The sequence below is a fragment of the Phoca vitulina genome, unplaced genomic scaffold (assembly GCF_004348235.1).
Source record: "Phoca vitulina isolate PV1807 unplaced genomic scaffold, GSC_HSeal_1.0 scaffold3, whole genome shotgun sequence".
Taxonomy (NCBI): domain Eukaryota; kingdom Metazoa; phylum Chordata; class Mammalia; order Carnivora; family Phocidae; genus Phoca; species Phoca vitulina.
In genome coordinates this window covers 15723683-15748482 of record NW_022589706.1, presented here as the reverse complement: position 1 = coordinate 15748482, position 24800 = coordinate 15723683, and the positions used below count along the sequence as shown (strand labels likewise).

The window sequence follows — 24800 nt, the reverse complement described above, 5'->3', positions numbered from 1 at the left end:
AAGAGCCCTAGGCCCTTTTAGCAGATAAACCATCTCCACCCCCAGTGCTCCCCATTCCCCAGCTCTCATCCTCCAAATGCCCAGCTCAGGACCAGGACCACCTGCTTCTCAGAAAGATGGAGCCAACAGGTGAGCCAGAGTGCTCCCTGAACCTCTCTTGGTAGCTCAGACGTGGCTCCTGCCCTGCAAACTTGGGCAAGGACACAGCAGGGAAGCTTAGATGAGCCACACCTGCCCAGGTGAGGACACCCAACAAGGGACTTGGGGAGCTCTGGCAAGGGGGGAAAGGCCCACCTCTGTGGTCCTCACCAAGTCTCCAAACAATTACACAATTTCCCCCGAAAGGGTCTGGTCTGGGGCAAGGACTCCTGCTCTTGGTTGAAGCAAATCTGTGGTAAGAGAGAGGCATGGCTGAGCGTTGTTCTCACCGTCACATCATCACGTGCACACTTAACACGTGCGTCTTTGAGAACCTTCCATGAATCCCTCCCTCGGGGCTTCCTTTGGAAGAGGACGGCTGGAGTCTGACACCGGGTCCTGCGGAGCCACCCAGCGGGGGCAGGGGTGGGCAGTGTGATCATCTCTAGCCCTCGTCCCTCCCGGCCTTGCAGGATCGCTGCGCACCTTCCCGCCAGCGGAAGCCGGGGAGCCCCCGCCGAGATGAAGCTCCCGTGCGGGCTGACGCACCGGGCCAAGGGCAATGAAAGTGGGGGGCTGCCGTGAACACCGTTTCTCAGGGGGGAACGGCTCCCCACCAGGCAGGGGAAGGCGCGCGGCGCCCGGGGGGATGGGGGCCCATCCTGCCGCCACCCTACAAGGCCGTGCCGCTAGAGGCGCTCCGTGCGCCCGGGGCCTCCCCCTGAGCCGCAGGGGGCGCGTCCTGGGCCTCGCGGCTCATGGCCACGTTATCAAAGGCCTCGGGGGCCTTGCTGGGCAGCTCGGGCTCGTCGTCCCCGCGCTGGCAGCAGCGGCAGCAGCGGCAGCACGGGGGACAGCCGCAGAGCAGGCAGCACGTGCGGCAGCAGACCCGGCAGCAGAAGCAGCAGCGGTTCTGGCAGCAGCCGGAGAGCAGCGAGATCACGTCGTCCCAGGGCCGCAGCGAGTGCATCCACAGCGGCAGGAAGTTCCAGTTCTGCAGCCTCCCGGGCAGGAGGCGCGGGCAGCGCGACTGCAGGACACTGAGGACCACCACCAGGAGGATCACTAAGAGGATCGGCACCCCCACGCCCACCAGCACCGGCCAGCCGGCCAGCGAGAGGCCGAACACGGCCAGCGGGATCAGGATGAAGAAGAAGATCAGGTAGAAGACGGCAAACCAGCGGTACTTGGCTGCGATGTTGCCCAGTCCCTTGGCCAGGCGGATGGGCAGGCGGGTGAACGGGATCGGGTACCACAGCATGATGCCCGAGATGTTGAAGAAGAAGTGGCACAGGGCGATCTGCAACCAAGAGGTGGGACAGGTGAGTGGGTCTGGTGCCTGGGGTTGTCGGGGAGCTGGATCTTGCAGGCATCCTGAGCAGAGTCAGGGGTCTTCCTGGTCTTCAGAGCGCAGTTCAGAAGGGGCCTGCATTACCTGAGGACTTACTGTGTGTGTGTGTGTGTGTGTGTGTGTGTGTGTGTGTGTAGGTGGGGGGGAGGGCGAGCGAGGTGACCAGATGAATCACAGCTCAGTCCACCTGAAGTCCTCCAGGCAAAAATCTAACAATGAATTTCATGAAGATGCTGCCCAGGGTTTGACCCTGCTGCTTCCAGCTGAGCAGTTAAGAGCTGGGGGGGGGGGGGGGGGCTGCAAAGGAGCGGCTTGCTGGATAGCTGGCTCCATGTGGATTACTTCAATCCTCCAAACACATCCTCGGAGCTGCTGACCATCATGATCCCCATGTGACAGTGGAGGCAAGGGAGCCAACTGAGGAGGAGGTGAGGCTCTGCCCAAAGTCACCCAGGTAGGAGATGGTAGAGGTGGGGTTCAAACCCAAATAGCCTGGCTCCAGAGGCCACGCACTTCGCCCCTTCCCCGTGGGCCCCCTCGGTGCTAGGCATCATGTGAGGGGCTCGGGACCAACCTGTCCAATATGGTAGCCACTAGCCATGTGTGGCAGCTGAGCCCGTAGCACGCGGCTAGCCCACACTGACATGGGCTGCGAGTGTAGCACACTGGATTTCCAAAACTTAGTCCAAAAAAGAAGGTAAAACATCTCACCAGCTTTTTAATCAATTACATGTTGAAATAATGAGTTAAATCAGGTACGTTATTAAAACTGATCTCCCTGTTTCAGTTTTCTAAAATGTGGCTACTGAAAATTTCCAATTATGTGGAGGGCTCATATTTATATTCTACACTCAGATTTCTGTCCGGACAGAGTCACATCGGATCCTTAGAATAATCCTAATGAGATATGGCTCCCAGGTTTCGGATGAGGGAATTGATGCTCAAGGTTAGGTCACCTGTCTAAGGTCACTTAGTGTGGAAAGGCAGGACAAGAATGCAAATGCCAAAGGTCTTCTTGCCCAAGTAACTGAGGTGATCTGGGCAGGTCCCCCTCATTCTTCTAAATTCTGAGCCCAGAGCCCAAGTGACCTCCCAATGTCCAGGCAGAGTTCCGCAAGAGGGGAGCGAGTAGATGGGAAGTGTTTATGCTTCTTGAATATTCTTTCTCTCCTCTACCAAGTAGTGGCCCCCCCGCCTCTGTTTCAACCACCACCAGGGATAGGGGAGGTCTCACAGTTTTGAACATAGAGAAAAACTTGGCTCTTGTTCAAAACCATCTGCTGGCAAGCCCACGAGTGGGGCTGTAGCCCACCAGAGCCCCTAGCCCGCGCAGCCTTTCCTAACCTGCAGTGAGCTCCTCAGGGTACTGCCGGGGCTGGCCAAGGCGGCCAGGATGGCTGTGGTGGTGGTGCCGATGTTGGAGCCCAGCGTGAGCGGATATGCCCTCTCGATGCTGATCACACCGATACCTGGCAGGAAAATACAGAAACCAGGACATCAGCCCCAGGGGATGATGGGAGATAGTAGTGGCAACAAGGGGCAGCGAGGTAGAAACTCACCGATCAGTGGGGTTATAGAGGATGTGAACACAGAGCTGCTCTGCACGATGAAGGTCATGCCTGCCCCCACAAGGATGGCCAGGTAGCCAGTCACCCAGGCAAAGGGAAAGGGAAAATCTGGGAGACAGAAGGAAAAGAGATTTGTCACAGGTCTTCTAAGGAAGGCCTGGGTTGGGTTCCCAGCTGGCACCTCCAGAGGACCTGGGGGGGCATGGGCTGGGCTAGAGGGTCAGGTCAGCAGCCTCCCCACCCCACGCCACGGTCAGAAATTACAAATCGGATTTTTAGAATCCTTTCACCTTGCACATTCGGATGGTGGAGCCAAGAATGTGCGTGTGTTATGAAGACAAATACACACATCCACTGAGGTTCAGAAGTAGAAATGCTAAACCCACATGTCATGGGCTGAATGTTTCCCCAAAATTCATATGTTGGAACATTAACCCCCAGTGTGATTGTATAAGGAAATGGAGCCTTTGGGAGGTAATTAGTTCATGTGGGTGGAATCCTCATGAATGGATTAGTGCCCTTGTGGAACAGAGATCTTGCTTCCTTTCTACTCATTCCATGGGAGGATACAGTGAGGAGGTGGCCATCTGTAAATCAGGAAGTGGGACCTCACCAGAACCTGACCATGCTGGCACCCCAAGGCCAGACTTCTCAGCCCCCAGGACTGTGAGAAATACATTTCTGTTGTTCAAGCTACCCAGCCTAGGATAATTTGTTATAGCAGTGGAACTAAGACTCCACCCAAATAACCACCTTCCTCCCACAGAGCACTTGGAGCACTGGGGCCTCTGTCCTTCTGCCTGGCCTGGCCTCCCAATGCTGTGGATCTTCCACCTTTGTGAAGGAGCATGGAGGCAGGGCAGCAGCTCAGAAGTCCCATACACGGAGCTCTTGGTACCACCCATATGGGATTAGGCCCTGCATACCCAGCAGGTGCCCAGAGTCACCCAGCTCAGCCACATGGCAACCTTGGGACAACCCTGGGAGGCAGATATTCTTGGCCCCATTTCACTGAGGTTTCATGGGGAGGGATGTCCTTGGCTTGGCACACTCTCATTGGCCAGGATGCCATACTCATCAGGAGCTTCTCCTGGCCAGTGGGGTTGCATTGGGTGCCTCAAGATGCTGACGTATTGTCTGGAACCATGTTTTCTTCCCAAGAGTTGAAGGGAAGTGGGAAGCAGGGTGGGCATCCATTACCCTTTTCCTAAGGGATCCTGACAGACCCGAAAGTCCTGGGTATAGGAAAACCTGCCAGAAGGAAGGTCTATCTCACAGATCTCTGGATTTGAGCTGGCTCTTCTTCAGGACCTTTCAAATGTGACAGAAGCTTGTGCCTACTTCCCCAGACTCCACCCAAGACACCAAGGACGATTTCAAGGGCAAATGGCATCTTAACTTCTTCAGCTTATCAGATCCAAGAGAGAAACTCCATGCAGGGCCATTGCTAGATAAAAATCTAAAGGAGCCCCCCTCCGCCCCCCACCATGCCGGGAGTGGCCACAGTGATGCCATGCCCTAGAAAGCCCAGAATTGGCAGGGGAGGTGGGTCAGGGTGCCTACCAGTGTTGAGAGTCTTCTTGATGACAACAGCTACCTGTCCCCGGAGCACAGAGCCTAGGAGCTTGACGATCATGATCAGGCAGCCACAGAGGACCAGCAGGGAGAGTAACAGCAGGATGATGCCAACAACAAGATCTGAGAGGTTGGAATTCACAAAGATGTGCTGGCCTGAAAAGACAATGGAAAGCCCTTGTTAGGAGGGCCATGGGGCCCCCCCCAAGGCCACAGGTTGTTACTCATTCCCCAACATCTTTCTGTTTGACAGTAACACAATCTTGGTTGTTAGCTTGACCTATGCAACCCAGAATAAAGACCACACTTCCCAGTCTCCCTCTGCAGCTAAGTGTGACCCTGAGGCTCTGTTCTAGCCAGTGGGGCCTCATGAGGCTAGAACATGAAGTGAAATCCTTGTAGTCACAGAGTTAGTTGGGGGCTTTCTTCTACCTCTAAATCCCATGGTGTATTTTACACATGAAACCAAGGATACTTACAACAAAGAGTCTGAGCAGCAAAGGTAGGATGGGCAAATCAGAGTAGGAGCTATTGCTAACTGTAAAACTCCTTATTTTTTAGAAGTCCTGTGTGGCCCCACAATTATATGGTTTTATTGATGGATGGATAGTGCCGCCAAGAACATGGGAGGTGATAGACTCATGGATGCTGTGAGGTAAACCACACTTGGAACCTTTACTGCTCAGAATGAATGTGGGTGGTGTGGAGAAGAGGAAGAGAAGCAGAGATACACACATGGGCATATAAGGAATGATTAGAAGAGTTAAAGATGTCTAGGCCAAGATTCCTAGGGCAACAGTCTAGCTTCTTCAAGAATTGGAGCATCATGTAGGCTCACTGCCTTGATCAGTGCTGTGGCTCCAGGGTCTTGAATGGGGCCTGCTGTATAGCAGGGACTCATGACTTCAGGGTGAATGTATCTGTTCTGTTCTGTGTGGGCCCCACATCTCCTGCAAATCTGGCTGGCGTCTCCCTAGAGCCCAAGGGATACCAAAGCATACGGAGGGAGCACTCTGGAATCTATTGATGAGTTCTGGTGCATTATGGAACCGCCAGAGGAACCGGGCTTCAAGTCCTAGTTCTGCCCCTCACTGTGGGAACTCGGGCCTGTCCCTGAGCCTTTGTTTTCGCTGCTATGAAAGTGCATAGTTCATGACTTGGTATAATGCTGGTGCTCAGTGAAGCCTTAGTGCACTGCTTTCCTTCACTTAATGGGCTTCACACAGATAAAGAACACCATCAGCACCTCCCAGACAGCCCATCCCCATGGCTGATGCTCTGCTGAGTTCCACTCACACTTGGCAATGTTCTCCTTGGAGGTCACGTTCTTGATAGTCCAGGTGTACAAACCGTCCGACCAACAAAGGGAAGGCGAGGTACAGTTCTCAGGCGAAGGGACAGTGACATTCATTTGAGTCTGGATGACAAACATTGAGAAATGGGATGTATAGTCCACAATACTCACTTTTGGTGGGGACTGGCAGGCTATGTGGCAAGTAAGAGAGAGACACACATCAATGTGTGTGTCTGTACGTGTGATGCATTGTTTCCACAGGTCCCTCCATAAATGGGAACACAGGTGGCCACGGAAGACATGAAAATAACAAGCCAGGAATAATGTATACACGGTTCAGGGTGGGGCAAAATGGGTTGGACCTACTGCATTGTCTGTCCATCCAGCATTCAAAGACTTGTTTCCTTAAGGATTCTCATGGGCCAATTTTTACTTCCTCTTACCTCTCATTTGCACACATTGAATTAAAAGTTTTGCTTAAAGCACAGATGCAAGAGTTTGCCCACCCAGCAACATTCTTAGAAACATACCACGTTGGTAAAAGTTTTGCACCAAATCTTGATCAGACTCTTGTTTTTGGCGGCTTCATCATTCATTGCGATTTCATTGATAACTTTCTTATCCAGCTAAGGAAGACAGACAGGAGAGAATCAGCACGTCCCCAGCACTGAGGAGGGACAGGCACGTAGGAAGTTCTGTTAGTTAAAGGGGCTTCAACAACATAAGCCCGACTGAGAGCCCCTGCAGGAGTGAGTCAGGACTCACTCCATCGGCACCCCAGGATGGAACACCACACCTGGACGTTAGCAGGTGCTTGACAAAGAAATGAATGATCCTCTAAACAACGGGCTGGTAGCTAGGAGCACGCAGTAGATGGTCATTGGATGACAGCAAACCCAGAAGGTAGGGGTGATAAGGGGCAAGGTCTCAGCTGACCTGTTTTCCAAGGTAACAGCCACAAAACCTTTTAAAATTTATTTCAACAATATTTCAGTGATCCTAGGGAGCAGAGGGGTGAGATGGAAGGGAAGGACAGCAACCTTCCTCTTTGGCTAGGAGCAGGATAATGCTTTATCCGTGAGCCCACGGGTGCCAAGGTCAGTAGGGGCAATAAAATGGCCCCAAGCATCCAATGGAGTCTCTGAGTCTTGAGAAGCACTGGTCACCGCCCGCTCCCACCCCAATAAAGATGACTCTTGTTGAAGTCAAGAAAACCAAAAAGGCCAGTTCCGCTACCCGGTGTCCCCGAAGTCTTGCCTCCCCATGGCCTTTTTGAGAGGCGACCAAAGAGCAGCGTTTATAGACTCTCGTGCTTCTCCACCATCTCCGCCCAGTTGGGAGGAGTAGGGGGATGGCGGGGGTGGGGAGGGGAGGAGTTAGTTCCTTTCCCTCTCTGAAGGAGGCTGGGTTACCTGGATTATGAGCTTCGTGAGGGGGTCTGTGATCACTTTCAGAAGTGCTGGGGCATCCTCCCCATTCTTGAAGTTAAAGGTCTCCACCACCAGGTCCGTCAGGATCTCCAGGTAATGGGTGGCTGCCTCCAGGGGCAAGAGCACAAATACGGAGAGCCAGTTGAAGAAGTCATGGACAGTAGCTCCTGCAAAAGCCCTATAAGAATCCCACCCCAAGCCAACAGTCGGATTAGTGAACAAGCAAGTGGGCACCAGTCTAGGCAGGTCATGGATGACATTGTCTGCCGGAGGGGGGGGTGGTCACCTATCTATGTCCCATTCACATTCTCACAGCAATCCCCACGTGGGCGGTATCAATATCCCCATTTGGCAGATGAGGAAACTGAGGGCCAGCAAGCATAGGGGAATAGAAGACCAGGACCCTTGGTCTCCCATTGCCCAGCAGAGCCCTTGCCACCAAGCCAGACAGCACTCAGTTCTCTCTGTGGGGGAAAGGGAAGTAGACAGGTTATGGTTGCAATAGTGAGCTTAGTGGCCACCGTTTGGAAGTGCCGCATCAAGACCACTTCTGAATCACGCCCATTGAAGACAGTCTCCCTGGGGAAAGATGGGGGCCGGAAGTATGATGGTAACTAAAGCCCTCAACTGAATTCTTAACTTTGTTAAGCTCTTGAGACTCTGATGAAACATTTGAACGGCCTGCACAGGAAATAAGGCCAATATACGCCACAATTTAGATCTGAGAAGGTTCGTACGTTCCCCTGAATTCCATCCTATCTCCAGATTGAGAAATGAGATTTTTTTTTTCCTCAATAAAAAAAGTTTCCTTTAAAAAACATCTGCATGTTGGGGTGCCTGGGTGGCTCAGTTGGTTAAACATTTGCCTTCGGCTCAGGTCATGATCCCAGAGTCCTGGGCTCAGATCAAGCCCCACGGATGGGGCCTCTGGGATTGGATGGAGCCCACGGATCTGAGCAGGGAGGCTGCTTCTCCCTCTCCCTCTGCCCTTCCCCCCACCCACACACTCGTGCCCTCTCTCTCTCAAATAAATAAAATCTTTTTTAAAAAACACATCTGCATGTGCAAAAAACACCCAAAACCAAAAAAGGACATGAACAGACAGAAGCTAATAAACCTGTGCGGGAAATGCTTAACTTCACTAGTAGTAAAATGTATTTACAATTTATTTACTTGTAAGTGCAAATCTTTGCCTACCATATCAGCTAATATTTTTAAAAGTAACTTATTCTTCCTAGAAAAGGTGATTTAAGACATCTTCATAAAGCGATATAAAGTGATGTAAATATTTCTTAGTAGTTTGGCAAAATGTTTTAAGAGCCTTTATAGGTGTCAGATATCATCATCATTACTTTTCCGGAAACCTACGGAGGTATTCCAAGCCACCAGGAAAGAATGATGCACATCTCCAAAGATGTTACTGAAAGCAATCTATTTAAATAAAACAAACGAGGGGTGGGCTAGTTCAATTATATTCCTATGTGCAGGCACATTCATAGATCATGTTTATATCTGGCGAGTTTATATTTCATATGTAGCAGTGAAAAGAGCCCGAAATCTGGAAGAAAACCTAGACTGAGTCCCAGCCATGCCCCCTAGGGAAGTTATTTAACCTCTTTGTGTTTCCGTATTAATGAAATGGGGCAAAGAAAAGTCTACTCAGCTTCTTGAGAAGATCAAATTAACAACCCCCCTGGATAATGTTGTATCATTATTGCGACCCTCAGGACATTTCATCAGGGACCAAAGAAGGTTAGCCGTGTCTGAGCAGAAATGAGCAACTCTGAGGACCTCTGCCACCTGCCAGTTCACCAACGGGAGAGGGATGGCATTTGCTGACCACCCAGCCAGCCTGCATAATGCTGTCTGCCCGACCCGTGGGGTGACTGCATCACGTAGACAAACTGCTTCTCTATTTTAAGAACTTCTGGAAAAAGCCCATCAGTTAGAAGGCAAGCTGAGAATGTGCTTCATTTTCCCATTAACCTCTTGGAAGGAAAGGGTTCCCTTTGCCTGTTTCAACCCACCCCATTTTCAGATCTTTTGCATCCACAAAAACTATATTTTGCCTTTCATTGGCATGCAAGTGAAGAACAAAGAGGAGGTGGCAGGGGTTGAGCTCAGCCAAAGAGGAAGCTTTAGGAGGCTATAATTATTTCTGACTAAGCGGGATAGTAAATCCTATCCTAACTGGCCTTGTTTTAACTACACCAACATGGCAGGGAAGCTTCTAGCTAGGGCTTGCATTTAGGGAGCTCCGATTGCCTGCCAAGTACCTTGCTAAGCATTTACCTGTAGGATTGGTTTTAGTCCTATGGACAATAGTGGTGACAGCCAATGATCCTGGCTATGCAGACCAGGGAGGTGAGTTTCATCAGCCGGTAAGTATGTGATCCCAACTCCCAGCTGTACTCCACTATGGTTACTTCTAAGAGCTCTAGGAATGACCAACATGTTCTCATGGGCTAGTTAAAGGTAGTTATGGCAACCTGGCCCAAATCGATGAGCCTCATGGAGGGGAAAGGCTGATTCTGAGCCTCCTACCTTCTGAACTCATTCCGGTCTCCCGCCTGCATGAGCGCCACAATGGTGTTGGTGATTGAGGTCCCAATGTTGGCCCCCATGATAATGGGGATGGCAGCACGTACACTCAGCACTAGAGGGCGGAAGAGAGAAAGTGAGTTAGCAAGCTTAGGAAGGCAGCCTGGCCATGGTCCCGATGTGGCCAGACTGACCTCAGTCAAGCTGGTAATTGCCAAAGCAGCCTTTCCTAACCATTTTGGGGTTGGCACCAGGCTATGAATCTGATGCAAGCTAGGACAGCTCATCACAGAAATATGCATGTGTACCAAAAAAAATTTCTGGCACATAATTTCAGGGACTCCACAGACTCCATGAAGAAGCCCTTCTGTGAACCCCAGTTTACAAGTGCCTTTCTAAATTTCTCTGTCCTCCCTATTACAGATGCAAGGCCAACTTATGGCAAAACAGGAAACAATGTTTAAGGACTTGTGTATTTATCATGGCAAATTTCTTTTTCTAACACAATTAGTACACTGTCACAATGTTCTAACATATGAAAGTAAAGTTTTTTTTAAGATTTTATTTTAGAGATAGAGAACATGAGTGGGGGGAGGAGCAGAGGGAGAGGGACAAGCAGACTCTGCACTGAGCATGGAGCCCGACACGGGGCTTGATCCCACCACCCTGAGATCGAGATCATGACCTGAGCCAAAATCAAGAGTCAGACATTTAATTGACTTAGTCACCCAGCTGCCCTGAAAGGAAAATTATTTTGAAGAATACCTTTTTCTAATTTAGCCCAGAAAAGATCTAGTTAATTTTGCTAAAAACGCTGGTTTGAGCTGAAAATTAACCTGTTTAAATTGCACCCCCCCCCCCCAGAGTATCTGTCCCAACTTAGCCAGAGCAAACTATCAGCAGGTTCAAGTTCGGAATGCCAGCTTCCCAAGCTCAGTTGTCCCCAAGCCAGTGCGTGATGGGATTACACGCCTTTATTCTTAGCACTGAGCAGTGACGGAAATGTTCCTCATCTACATGGCCCAATATGGCAGCCACTGGCCACAAGTGACTATCGCTCCCCAAAAACATAGTTAGTGCAACCCGGCAACTAGTTTTTATCTTTTAAATTAAAATAAATTGAGGTTAAACAAAATTAAATAGCCGTATGTGGCTAGTGGCTGCTGGACTGGACAATACAGTTCCAGAGATTTCAGAGCTGAGTCTTCAAGCGTCGGGGACTATTTTCAGACCCAGTCACGGGGATGGAAACAGGACGCTGCCTGGGACAAGGCAGGGCACGTCACAGTTGCTCAAGACAGGAAGACACCGGTGACCAGCCTGGACATATTCAGAGTAAATCCCAGGCTCCCCAGCTGGACAGGGAAATGCCCGGAATATGTCTGAGCCCACAGGTGCCTGGACTCACGTGAGGAGGCCACCATGCTGACGACGATGGACGAGGAGGTACTGGAGCTCTGCACCAGGACAGTCACCAGCACTCCAATCACCAGCCCCGCCACGGGGTTGGACATAATGGAGTTGTTGCTGAAGAACTGTCCGGCCACCTTTCCTGAAAAAAGCAAGGGCACGGCCACAAGAATGTTAGGCGGACACCGGGTACACCGGTAGTCTCTAGACGCAGTCAGCTGGCTGAGGGGGGATGGCGAGGCCCGCCTCCAGCCCAGCTGGTACCTATGGAATCTTACTTCCATGGGCTTCTTGCTAGTGCTGCCCTGGCACCGTGCCTCCACGTCTGTGAGCTAGCTCCCCACGTACCTCCACCACCTCTTGTTCCTCGTCCCTTCACCCTGCAGCCTCCCATACTTCTGTCATTCCTTCCCACAGCAAGCCCTCCTCTAGCCTTCTCTGGTCACCAACCTGGCCTCAACTCTACTTGGCCCAATGGGTGTCAAGTGAGTCTCCTGATGCCCTCATTCCTGTCTCTGGGATGTGTTCCCCATTCAGAAGATTTTCTGAATCTCATTCTCATTCTTATCTATCCACCTTACCCAACCCCCATTCTCCAGCCCCAGCCTAACCTCAGATGCCCAAGACCACCAATCCATTCCCCAACCCATCTATTGAAGACTGAGGCCCAGAGGGTGGAGGCCACTTGTCAGGTACTCAGAGAGTGAAAGCCCTTGCTGATGCTGCCTTGGACCAGGGGGGACTGGGAGTGGCATCCAGGAGGTCAGTCTGCTCCTCATCCATCCCCACAAGTGCCCCCTCCCCCCATTCTCCCAGGTCACAAAGATGAGTTCTCAAGAAAGGCACCAAGGGGTATAAAAATCGAATGTCTTCCGTGTCACTGGGATCTGAGTTTGGATCCCACTACACCAGCTCTAGGCTACGAAACAAAGGGCTGGGCAGCATGACCTCTTTCAGCCTCCGGATGCTCCTCGTAAATGGGAAGAGCTTTGGGAAGGAATGTGCAGGACGCCGGGAGGCATTCAAAGTGCTGGCTATCAATGTCGTCACCCATCAGGGGAACACAGGTGACCAAGCAGACACTGATCTCACTCCTGGGTCCCCCCTCACACTGTATAGCCACACTCAGTCCCGGAAGATGTTTAGAAACTGCTAAGGATGCAGATCCACCAACTCTGGGACCCTTGTCCTTCTCTAGCTAAGGCCCAGCCCTGATTTTCCACAATTGCTTTAGCTTAGAGAGCACTCCTAGCTAATAATCTCTTCAGGTGGGAGGCCCAAGACAGCAGGGATCCCTGAGATAAGTCCTTCTGTCAGACAGCTTCCTGTCCAGGGTCAGTGGACAAACACAGGAAGCCGACAGCTTGGAATTGGCTCCAGCCCTGGCTGCTGGCCTAAGCTACCTCAGCTGGTCACAGCCCCTTTATAGACCTCAGTTTTCTCTTCTATAAAATAGGGGCATGACTTCACAGAGACGTGAGGTGACTTCTCATCCTAAAACAGGCTGAGAGGCTGCAACTGGAGAGGGCTTGCTGACTTGTGACTATTTGAACCAAATACCACGAAAATCCCCCCACCCCAGGTCTTTGTCCCTTTCATCCATACCTCCAACCAGCTGGAAGGCACTGCTGAGGACATCCAAGGAGCACACGAAGAAGTAGAGAAACCCCAGAAGCAAAATAAATTTCCCAATTCCTTGGAAGACATAGAGAATCTTCCCTTTGGTGTCTCTCTCTGGGGTAGGGGAAAAGGGAGGAAGGCTGTTAGGGCCTGAAACTCACAAGTTTGGCAATGAGCTCAGAGCTCCCCCTCCTCCTCTTCCCCACCCCCCCACCCCCCGAGGTCGGGCTAAACAAGGCCAAGAGATGGGACGCATCCATGACTGCAGTTTTCAAAGCAATTACCACTGTAGTCCATTTAGTTGAAGCCTGTGGTGAAGTCTCTAAAGGATTAGCTCTGGGGAGGAGGGGCTTGGTGGGGTCTGGGGCACTGACAGGCAAACCAGACTCCATGCTCAGCTGCACCAGTGTTGCTGAGTGAGGCAGTTAAGGGCACTTGGCACCTGCTAAGTGTGGGGTCAGAGATAATGGCTCTCCTAAGCACCTTCAGAACAGCACAGAATACTTTCTAGAACGTGGCCGCAAGGTAGCAATCACGGCCTCCATTTGGAGGTGGGCTTGGGCGCTCACACATCCTGGAATGCTATGTCCTTGGATGCTATTTTCTCTGCTCACTCTTACAGTGGTTCTCACCTCCTCCCTCCCAGCTGTCTGATCTGCAGACAGACCCTACACCCTGCACCCGGAAAAGAAATGCAGCGTTTGCTTGCATGCCAGCCATGCTGGCTGTATATTCTATCTTCTGGAAGCTTTCCTCGATGCCCACGTTGAGGTGAGGACACCCCCCTGCCCCCCATCCAGGAGATCTCAGAGCAGGGACCTCGACTGTTCACGGCTACATGCAGAGCGCAGCTCCCGGGACCCAGTTGGCCCACAGTGGGTTATAAGGAGCACCACAGTGCCCGGCCTGGCTGGTACTCCAATGCTGGCACATGTGCTGGATGAAGGAGAACAAAAGGTCCCCCAATTCTCACACTGTGCTTGGACTCGAAGCCTCCAAGACTGCCGGGAGGTATCCCTAGCCAGGACCTTTGTTTGAAGGGCATCAGAACAACGGCAAGAAAGAGGACAATACAAAGGAGACGATACTGTGGAGACCGTGAGCCCAAACCCTCACTGATGGGGGTCCCCCCTCCCCACTTTTACCTGACCACTTGATCCCGGTGTCCCGAAGCTCAGGCAGGTCCCAGGGGTCTGCCACCTCGGTGGGCTCCTCTATCAGTGCCACGGTGGAACAGGATGGCAGAAGTTCAATCTTGGTCACAGGCGTCCCAGTGTCATCTACCCAAACAAGCAATGGAGGCCATGAGGAATACAGGTCAGACCTGAGTCTCCGAGGGCCCTCACAGGAGGTCAGGCTGGGGCAGGACGAACAGCACTTACTTTTGTCGGGCTCCTTGCCTTTCCCAGGTGTGGTGGACTGCTGACTAGTGGTCCCTTCCATGTATTTACTGGGGTTGGGCTGGGCATTTTCCAGCTCGGGCCAAGGAGCCATGGTCTGTGGACGGAAAACAGAGCTTAAAGAAGCAGCCACTCAAAGGCGTCACGCTCAGGTGCTACGACAGGAAGAACCAGAGGCCACAGAGATTCGGGAGAGATGAAGGGTGTTGTGCTTATGTACCTTCCAAGTGTGGGCTCTTCAGTGCCATATTTCCACCTCTGGGTCTCCCTCAACTGCCCGCCTCGGCTGTCACTACATCAAACTATGTCTTACAGTGTTTTTCCACTCTAGCCTCAAGTCAGCTGAACTTGCCTTGGTTTCTCTCACTTCCTTCTCTCAGGCTCTGTCTTGACTCTCCTTTAGTCAGCAAGGGGATGCAAACTTATCCATTTTCATCAACTCATGGAACACCAAGTCCTCAAGTCCTCCGATGGGTTCCCCCATCCGCTTTTTATTTCTAGGCTAAAGATCTGCGTCGAACCTCATCCAGTGGACTTAACATACATGTAGATGCTCATATACGTTCTGCCTGCTTTGCCTACCACCCTGTCTTCTGTGAGCAGCGTGACACACTGGAGCTGGCTTGAATCCCAGTGGTGCCACTTATCAGTGGGTGTGTGTTTAGGAATGTCCTTTTATATCTCTGAGCATAAAGGCATAAATGTCTCCCCATCTATAAAATGTGGATAGTCCTTCATACTTTGCAGGGTTATGAAATTAATGGCGATACCTAGGAAGTGCCTGGCACTAAGCAGGCAATTAGGACTATGGCATGCAGCCTGGATTAATGACCCTTTGTCAGAACCACATTCCTTTTAACCTTTGATAGAGACTTCCTCATAACCCATTTTCTCAACAAAGCCTTTCTTGTTTACACGGACAGTAAGTGTGGCTCTTGACATACTTGGAAGTCCACTCCTTGTGGTCCTCGTCCTTTGACACACGTTAGACAAGTGCAGGACAAAGCACTGGGACAAACAATTCACAGAAGAGGAAGTACAGGTGGCTAAAATACTACAAAATAAGAATTTTGGCCCCACTAACAACCCACGATATGCAAAAGAGAACAGGGAGATAAGTTTCGAAAAATCAAATCAGCAGAGAATTATTTTTTAGGTATAATATGCTATGCTGGAGAAGATGCAGTGAGATGAGCACCACTATAAAGTGCTTTATTTTTTAAAAGACATCTCTGACCTAGTCACTGCACTTCTAGGAATTAAGAATCTAGGAATATTTTCTCCCAGAAAATCCAAAATACCTCCCTGTTCTGATCACTTCTTTGAAGAGATGTTCCCAGAATCTGGGTCTATCTGACTCCTTTCCCATTTTTCTTAAATGGATCTACTTCCTGCCTACCTAAATGTAAGCTCTACCCCCCGAAAAGAGGCTCTGTCTAGTTCATCACTGCATCCTGAGGGTCTGCATCTCTGCCTGGCACATTGGCAGATGCCCAATAAATGGGGGTTGACTGAATGAATGCGATGCCGACCGAAAAGACGTTGCCGCACTGTGCACTGTCAAAGAGATGAAAAGTAAAAATAGGGTAATTGTAGTATTAACCATGCTAGGTCCATGCGGTGTAATAGCATGCCATTAAAAAGGTGATAAAGAACCAGAAAAAGAAAAAACCCAGGAAAATGCTTTAGCTAAATTGAAAAGGTACTTCCTTGTCCCACTCACAGCATGTTCTCATAGGATCTGGGAATGCTGCATGGGATTCAGAGTGGGTGATGGGATTGTGGGTGACTTATTTTTCTTCTGTATGAAATTTCCCAATTCTTTTAAGAGATGCAGCCCAACCCCCGACCCACAAAGTATGATGGTTCAGGGACAGCCTTGCCGGCACTGTTATTCGTACTGATAAAGCCAGGACTTAAGCTGATTCTGGGTGTCCCCATCATGAAGGGGTTTCATCAACTTGTTTAGGCTAAGGAATTTCGACTTTGCCCATGAACTGCAGGGCATGACACGCTCTTCCACAATCACAGGGAAGAACGTCTTGCAGGCACCGGCTTGCCTTTCATTTCAACTTAACAAGCATCCAGCACAGGGCCTGGCACTCAATAGGCCTCACGTGCTTTCCGAGGAGGATGCTGGGACCTGCCTGGCCATCGAGAGAGCCAGTATTTACCGAGCTGGGCTGTGCTCAACCTCGCAGCTACCCACTCGGGGAGTTGTTATTCTCCCATTACACAGATGACGAAACTGGGGCACAAGAAGGCTAAGTCACTTGCCCAAGGCCCCAAGGTGTAGAGCTGTGAACCCGGGTCAGTTTGAATCCTGAGCCTTTTCTGACAGATGCTCTTGGGCTGGGTGTTCTCTGCATGGCATTCGATTGGTTTCTAGGAGGAGGCCAGCTTCTGATGTGCGGCCTTCTGGAGTTGCTGTGCCTGCCACAGTTTCGACTCCTCCCTCAGGCTCAATGAAGAGCCTTCTTATAGCTGACAGTCAAAGGTGGGGCAAAGCCTGCTGTTCTCAAGGCCTGCTGGACCCGGGGCAGGGGGGGGCGGGGGGGGCTCCCTGGGGGGTGTTGGGAGGCAGCTACAAGGCTGGAGCCCAGGCAGGGGAGGTGAGGTGGAGCTGGGTGGTTGGGGAGGAGACCAAGGTTGGCCTGAGAGAGCTCTAAGCTCAGCTTAAGGCCACTCTGCCGGTGAACTGGTTCAGGTTTGAAACAGCACAGAGATAAGAAAAGACAGAGCCAGTCCCCCATGCTTCGGAGAGCGTGGTTAAAGTCACCTCGTGACTCTCCCAACACAGGGATCCTTAGCCCCAGTGTTTTGGGGAAAGAAACAATCTTAGAGCTCTTCATTTCAGTCAGGCGCTAAGCTGGGTACTTTACATAGCACAGAGGTTCAGAATCATACTCCAGCTCTGCCCCAGATACACTGTGACCCGAGCCAGTCACTCGACTGGTTCCATGCCTCAGTTTCCCCTCTGCAGAACGGGGCTTATAACAGTCCATAATCCATTGGGTTATTAGGCAGCTTCAATGAGTTAATCTCTGCAAGGTGTTTGGGACAGTAACCTGTCCGATCAATGGGTTCAGGTTCCTCCTCCAGCAACCCTGAGAGGGGTTAGTGTTACTCCCATTTTACAGACGAGAAAACCAAAGCACTCAGAGGGATACAGCCACTTGGCCCAGGGCCACGGCATGTCTGACTCCAGCGTCCATGCTTGCCTCTCAGCTCCAGGCCTGGAATGCTCCTGGAAGGGATGAGTCACGCAATAATGCCCTGTATCTGATGAAAGCCCCATTACTAGGCACGTGGGAAGATGCCTCTCAACACTGGGGCGGCAGAAGTCAGCGTCCCACTTCCGCATACAGAGCCCAGGGAGGAAGCAAGAGCTCCGTGAACTCGGTCTCCAAGCACCTGCCACTCCAGCTTTTGGCACAAAAACGTTCCACCTGCAAACCTCAGCCTCCCGTCCCTTCGTTGCTGTCTGCGGGGCCCCTTTGAGCAGTCGGCACTTCCCCATCACCCCAGATGTTCCCCCCTCCGTGGATCTTGGCTGTTTGCAGTTCCCGCTATCAGCCTCCCAGAACTGCAAGCTCATCTCCGACGCCCCCGCGCGCACCCAGCCCGCACCAGGACCTGCTGACCGGAGCTGGGAGCATCGGGGCTTGTGGTCTCAGGCTGCCTGCCCGTGCCACCTCCCCAGGCTGAGCCCCAGCGCCTCCTGCCTCGACCAACACATGGCAGCCTGTTTAACTGGTTTGGGCCCCAGTGTCTCTCACCGGTTAACTTTCCTAACACCCAGCTGTGATTGTATGGACTCCCCATTTCTTTACTGCCCACTGCCGCCTAAATGATCCCCCTCCTCACGTCACACTGGCCTAAATTTGGGACCCCGAATCCTCTCTGTAGGGTGTCACTCTCTGCTCTTGCCTAGGTAGCACCCCCCTCCATAAGCCCCCCCCCCCATCTTTCTGTCCAAGCCCTCCCTCCGCCCCTGCCTGAGTCCTGCAGGCCTCTCAGATCGTCCCTGCATACCAGGCAGGAGGCGCCGGTGTGACCATAGGGCTCTCGGCCACACACACAGTCACTGATTTCTAATAACTACCATTTAATGAGCACCAGCGAGGGGCCAGGTGCTGTGCTGGGCCTTGACACATATTATCTCCTGCAATCTTTATGCAAGAAAGGGGGCATGCTCATCCCCACTTGCAAACAGGAAAACCTGGAGCGCAAAAAGAGATTAAGCAACTTGTTCAAAGTCACCCGGCAGGGGAGTGACAGAGTTTTTAAACACAGCTCAACCTGTCAGTGAGGTTGGGGCCCTGATTTACAATATCCTTGGCCATGACATAAACCTATTTTCCTGGAGTGCTGATTTTACTCCCATAACTGGGGGACAGGGAGGTTGAGCAGCATGGAGCAGGAGATGTGATATTTCCTCGTGGAGCATATTCTCAGCCTGACATTTAGGGCTAGATGATGCTTTGCTTGTGCGAGTTGTCCTGTGCATCGTAGGATATGCGGCCTCCCTGGCCTCTATTCAGGACATACCCCTCACCCTTAGTGTTGACAACCCAAAAGGTCTCCAGACATTGGCAAATGTCCCTTGGGGGCTGAGAACTACCGGTCTAGAGGTTAAGAGACCAGACTTCAGATCCCAGCTGCCTGGTTTCAAGTCTCAGTGATGCCATTTGCTGTGTGACTTTGGGCTAGTTCCTTTGCTTCTCTGTTTCCCCGTATGTCAAATTAGGGTAAGATGACTGATGAAAGATTGTTATGCTTAAGTGTGTTATGTATTAAAAGTTCTCAGAATAGTGTTTGACACGTTGTAACTTTGTGTGGTTTTCAGCTATTATGGGAAAACAAGCAGGGACATTATGGTATAGAGTGCAAGACTTCTATGAATTCAAAATTTAAAAAAAGATAGGACACAAAGCATTGCTTTGAGCTTGCAAGGGACTACTTTGAACTACTCACAGACTTGCCAGGGGTTCCTACATACTTGGCTTATTCCGCTCGAGGGTAGTTTGAAGGAAGAATTTGAAAATTATTGTGACCCTCTACGACCTCTCTTTTTATAATCTTAATTCACTCTAGAATCGTTCTCCTACCTCTTCTGCACATCTCTATAGCCTTCTCAACTGGGATTTAAGTTTCAGAGGGCAAGACCCATATGTTATGCTTTTTCTCCCAGTGCTCAATAGACTACACATCGTAGGGCCCCTTACATTTGTGAATGGAGGAGTCCGCATACAGGGTTTGCTGAAGGGATGCCCTGGGTCCCTGACTAGGAAACAAATCAAGCCTGCATTTTACCCATGAGTGGTTGTTCATCCTCACCTTCAGCTGGGATGGACAAGATCTGGGGATAGAGCAGATGCATCAAGAGACTGCACCCCGAATGTCACAGCAGCCCTGCTTGGGAAACTCGCGTCCGCACTTAGGTCTAAGAAGGCTGATTATTTGCCTATTTCAATTATGTTTTCAGGGACTGGATTTCTGAGTGATCACCAAGTGTCTAGCAAATATAGAAACAGACACTTCCATGGTCCAATGTCCCAGTCGTTTCGAGCACTGCAAGCAATGGGTCCAGCAGACACTCACTTGTACTTGAGCAGAGAGGAACAGGACATCATGGCAAGGGATCCGACCCGCTGATGTTGTCTGGAATACTGACTTACTCTGTGAGGCCTGTGCTGGCCTCATTCAGCTCCAGGCCCTCGTTTTATTCTTTGCCAGTCCCGCCAAAAAGCAAAAGAACACTTCTGTGGAATGTCTCCACGCCTCCTTCTTGGAACTCTTTTTGTCTTCTCTATCCCAAGTCCAACCGTCTGTCCGAGCCCATCCCCTCTTCACAAACACTTCCCTGATGAGGCAATGATCTCACCTCGTGCAATACTTCCTTTTCGGATACATTCTCGTACTCCATCATTGTTTGTTGGGGGTTCAGGGTGCTGGGCTCTGCCTGGTAAGAAGAGGAGGGACAGGCCCACACACCTAAGCCCTGCCTCCCCTCCCCACCCCCACCCCCAGGGGCAGGCAGCCAGGAGAGCCATCGGACCAAGCCCAGAGCACTGGACAACTGCTGGCCACTCCCTTCCAGGCCCTCCCCACCCCCACAGCGCTGGTTGCTCCTTTCAGGACCTGGGAAGTGAGGAAATGTAGGGCACCTGGCACCAATCAGCTCTTGTGCGGGCTGACCTTGCAGATCTGGAGGAAAGGGAGGACCTGGAGCCAACGCTCCGTGATTGGCCCTGAGGCGGCGGTTCAGGGCCTCCTCCTCCTCCAGGCCCCCGGAGTTGCCAGGTCTGCTGCTAGGAAGCAGCCTGGCACACAGCACCAAGAGTATACCCCACAGTGGCTGAGGACCGGCTCCGCAGAGGCCTGCCACGGTGTGTGACCCTGAACTTCCTCTCTGAGCCTCAGTTTCAACATCTCCAAAATGGGGATAATATCATCCCCCTCCCTGAGCTGTGGCGGGACTGAATGATTATTGGGCCTAGGTGAGGCCCTGAGCAGAGTGCCTGGTAGAGTAAACACGGAGAACTCTGTGGAATGAACTGCATCACGGACAATGCATTGCCCTAGACCATAAGCTCATTATCTCAGTGCCCGGCACAGCAGTGAACCCTCTGGAAACATGTGTCCACTAAAAGAACCCGAAGCACAAGAGAGAAATGTGCTAACATTGTTTTGTGATTGGGGGGGTTGTCCTATGTGATCCGTGACCTCATTAAATTTTACAATAACCACGTTCTTTCCAGTAGAGAATGAGGCACAGGGAAATTAAGAAAGTCCCACAGCTACCTGCACATGGAGTCAGGATTGGAACCCAGGAATGCTGGTTCCAAAGCTGGGGCCCCTTCCATAGACCTCTCAGCCAGGTGCTGAGACGGACGGAGGAAGAATCCTCTGGGCCCCATCACAGCCGCGTGGCACCAAGGGGCTTCAGTCCAGGCTCCAGGGACGTGCCGGAGAGCTGGCAGACCTCGTCCCTCTGCAGGGGTCCCTCCTGCCTGCTCAAATGGGTAGAAATGCCAGCCAAGAATGCTGTAATGACAGGCTGCTGTTCCCACAGAGGCTTCTGGCATACCAGCGACCTGGATTCGGCATAGGCCGAGCCTTTTTAGGAGTCTCAGCTAAGCAGGAAAAGGTGACACTGATTGAGCTGGACAGAGGCCCCAACGTGAATCTAAGGCCACTCTCCCAGTGGGATGGCAGACACTGGCCTGTCTGGAACCTGCTTCTCTAGGAAGGGGCTCTGGGGATCAGCAGGGGTCTTTGGAGCCTTTGAGCCGCCCCCTCAAAGGCTCTCTCCCCAGGGTATCCTCTGATCTAGCTGCTCTCTCTCCCTACCTTCCCAAGGGCACACTCCTGCTACCTGCCAGAAAGAGCAGAGAAGGATAAAGTCATCTATTTTGGCTGTTTGGTACTAATACCCACAAAGATATGTTTTTGTTTGTTTGTTTTTTTAACGTGGCTATGATCATGCATCTGCTCCCTTGCTCCCCACCACTCATCCCTACAACTGAGCCAAATAACCCTTTTGGCTCGACTTCCCACATCCACATGTGTATCGCGTGCCAAGAGGAACTCTTGCAGGCCAAGGAGAGGACACTTCGCGGCTCTTCTCAGACCTGGGCAGCAGGGAAAATGTAGGGCACCTGGCAGTCAGCCAACCCCTCCACTCTGCATTGTTTGAGCTTCTGCAACCAGGACGGGTGCTGAGGCTGCCTGTACTCCCCGGGAGGAGGAGGCAGAGACAAGCACACAGTCTCCTCCCCAGCCCCCCTACTCAAATTAACCCATCCCACCTCACACGCACTTTAGTTCTGCGAATTTACTTTTAAGTACTTATACTTTCATGCTAATTATACTGAGGAGGAAACCAAGGCCCAGAGAAATTAATTGCTTCAAGTTATACAGATTCTACACCTTCAGGATTCAAACTCAGGTAGTCTGAGTCCACCGTCAATATGCTTCCGAAATCTTTTCATACGTTGAAGGAACGACCCAGACTTCAAAAATGCCCAAGAGGGCAATGGCTACTTTTTTCAGCTTCCTTCAGCCATCACAAGGCAAAATAATCCCAAAGACATGGGGGGGGGGGGGCGTGCATGGGACAGGAGACAGAAGCAATTGGCCTAGGTTTTGCATTGATGAGTGGCTCTAGTTTAGACTTTTGACTATAAGAATGAATGGGATTTTAAAAAGACATTTACTCTATCTCTTTAAACCCGGGCCTTATAACCTAACCACACCCTCATGATGCAGTTTCAATGTACATTTATGAACTTTTAAAATAAATGCTGCAATTCACTTTTAACTGTATCAATTCTGTTGCATTGTGTCAGGGGTGGGGTGTTAAAAGAGCTAATTGCCGAAACCACTTTCAACATCTTGCAATCTGTTTGCAGCCTTCTTTTTGCACTCTGGTGCATTTTTTTAAATTCAGTGGGACGTCCTGACTACTTCCTGTTGATAGTGCCATTCTGCAGTTCCTATGGTTGAGGTGGGGGGACAGGAGGAGGGCAGGCAGGGAGGAAGGTGGCTGAAAATGGTATTAAAAGTTTATTCCAGGGGCGCCTGGGTGGCTCAGTCGTTAAGTGTCTGCCTTCGGCTCAGGTCATGATTCCAGGGTCCTGGGATCGAGCCCCACTTCGGGCTCCCTGCTCAGCAGGAAGCCTGCTTCTCCCTCTCCCACTCCCCCTGTTTGTGTTCCCTCTTTCGCTGTCTCTGTCAAATAAATAAAATCTTAAAAAAAAAAAGTTTATTCCAGGGGCACCTGGGTGGCTCACTTGGTTAAGCTTCTGCCTTCAGCTCAGGTCATGATCCCAAAGTCCTGGGATTCCCGCTTAGCAGGAAGCCTGCTTCTCCCTCTCCTCCCTGCTTATGCTATCTCTGTCTCTCTCTCAAAATAAATAAATAAAATCTTAAAAAAAAGTTTATTCCAAATCACTGATCCCAAGAAGCTGTTTTCTTCATTAAACTGAATCCAGGCTATTTTTATGTCAGCTTTGTGCCTAATAGCTATAATCCAGACGTCCCTCCTCCCACCACTGGGGACTTGTTTCCATGAGATGGTTGAGTGATCTGGGGTGGATTTTGGAGGGGGCAATTTGTTCAACATCTAAACCTTGTACAAGCATGTTCTCCTGCCACGGGTTCCCAAAGGTACAAAAACAGAGATCATTATCAGCAGGCTGGCTGGCAGGAGCAGAGAGATTCAAACACTCTTAACAACCTCAAATAATGGGTGCTCCTCTGGAGCGCAACTTTCTCAAGAATACCCAAGCCTGAACAACCTAAAGAACTCCAGCTCAGGAGGGGAGGTGGGGGGGGGAGAGAAAGACAAACAGGCCCGAAGCAAGCAGGGCTAACACAGAAATCGCTTGTGAATAGAAACAGGGAGGGACAGGGGATTCTAAGTGATGAAATCCACAAGCTGCCTCCATGAAATCAACACGTTTGAGAAAACTGCCACCTCCCTAAGGAAATTGAGTGATTCTAACGCTCTTCGCCTCAGTGCCAGCTACCCGTGGCAGGCATCCGCCTCCGGGAACCTGCAGACTGAATCCACTCCACTCCACGTGCCACCTGATTCTGGCCTGGAGATGCTGGGTGCCCCCCAACCCGACCACACCTGTGCACATTTCCTCGCAAGCCATTCCCCCAGACTGCTCACCTGGTCCCCTCTGACTCTGAAAACACTGAAAAACTGAGGGCTCTCCCACCCCCAGCTGAAAAGACAGGCCCTGTGCGGATGGCTGCCTGCCCTGATGGGACCAGCAAACTAGAAGTCATCCTGCAGTCACTTTAGATCAATAGCGCCACAAACAAGAATGGTGGCACGTGGAAGTCACACTGGTGGGAATGGCATTACTGGACAGCTGCCCAAACCTAGAATTTTCAGCGCCTGGGAACACTGGGAGAGGGTTCCCTTCCCCTTCTCACAAAGAGGGCGAAACTGAGGCCCAGGGGCTCAGAGCAACCTGCTTTTAGGTCACACCGCTAGTGAATGACCAAAAAGAGAGCCCCGCTGTCCTGATCTCTAGGTGGCACCTTCCAACTCCCCATTTTCCCCTCCCCAAACCACGAATTCCAAAACATGTATAATTTTAGAACCCCCAGCTGTGGCTGAGTAATACCATGGCCAGCACTAACAGCGTCGTCGTGGGAGTTGTGACAGCAAAAAAGCAGTCACAGCGAGAACCAAAAAAAAAAAAACCAAAAAACAACAATCTGAAAATTTAGGGAAGGTGTATTATTTTGTCTTCAGCAGCCCAAAGCCAACCAAGTTCCTGGAGGGTCAACATCGGAGGGATAGCTAAAAGAATGAAGTGCGGGGGAGGTGGGGGGGAGGAGGGGGGACTAAATGAAGGTTCTGTGCAGAGCGAGAAGGGAGAAGGAAGCGCCTGGCCCGGCGGCGGTACTCACCAGCGCTCCCAGCGCAGGTAATGGACCCAGGGAGGC

General features: G+C 51.2%; 1 protein-coding gene across 1 annotated transcript; it reads right to left on the bottom strand.

Annotated features, from left to right (window-relative positions):
* SLC34A2 (solute carrier family 34 member 2) lies at positions 1-24800 on the bottom strand. Its single transcript, XM_032400122.1, has 13 exons — positions 24765-24800; positions 14310-14424; positions 14073-14207; positions 12913-13041; positions 11306-11449; positions 9901-10012; positions 7339-7534; positions 6457-6552; positions 5929-6049; positions 4621-4788; positions 3049-3165; positions 2834-2958; positions 1-1438 (listed from the first exon to the last, which is right to left on the bottom strand). The coding sequence occupies exons 2-13, from the start codon at positions 14419-14421 to the stop codon at positions 812-814; spliced, it is 2082 nt and encodes a 693-aa protein (XP_032256013.1). The 5' UTR covers positions 14422-14424; positions 24765-24800; the 3' UTR covers positions 1-811.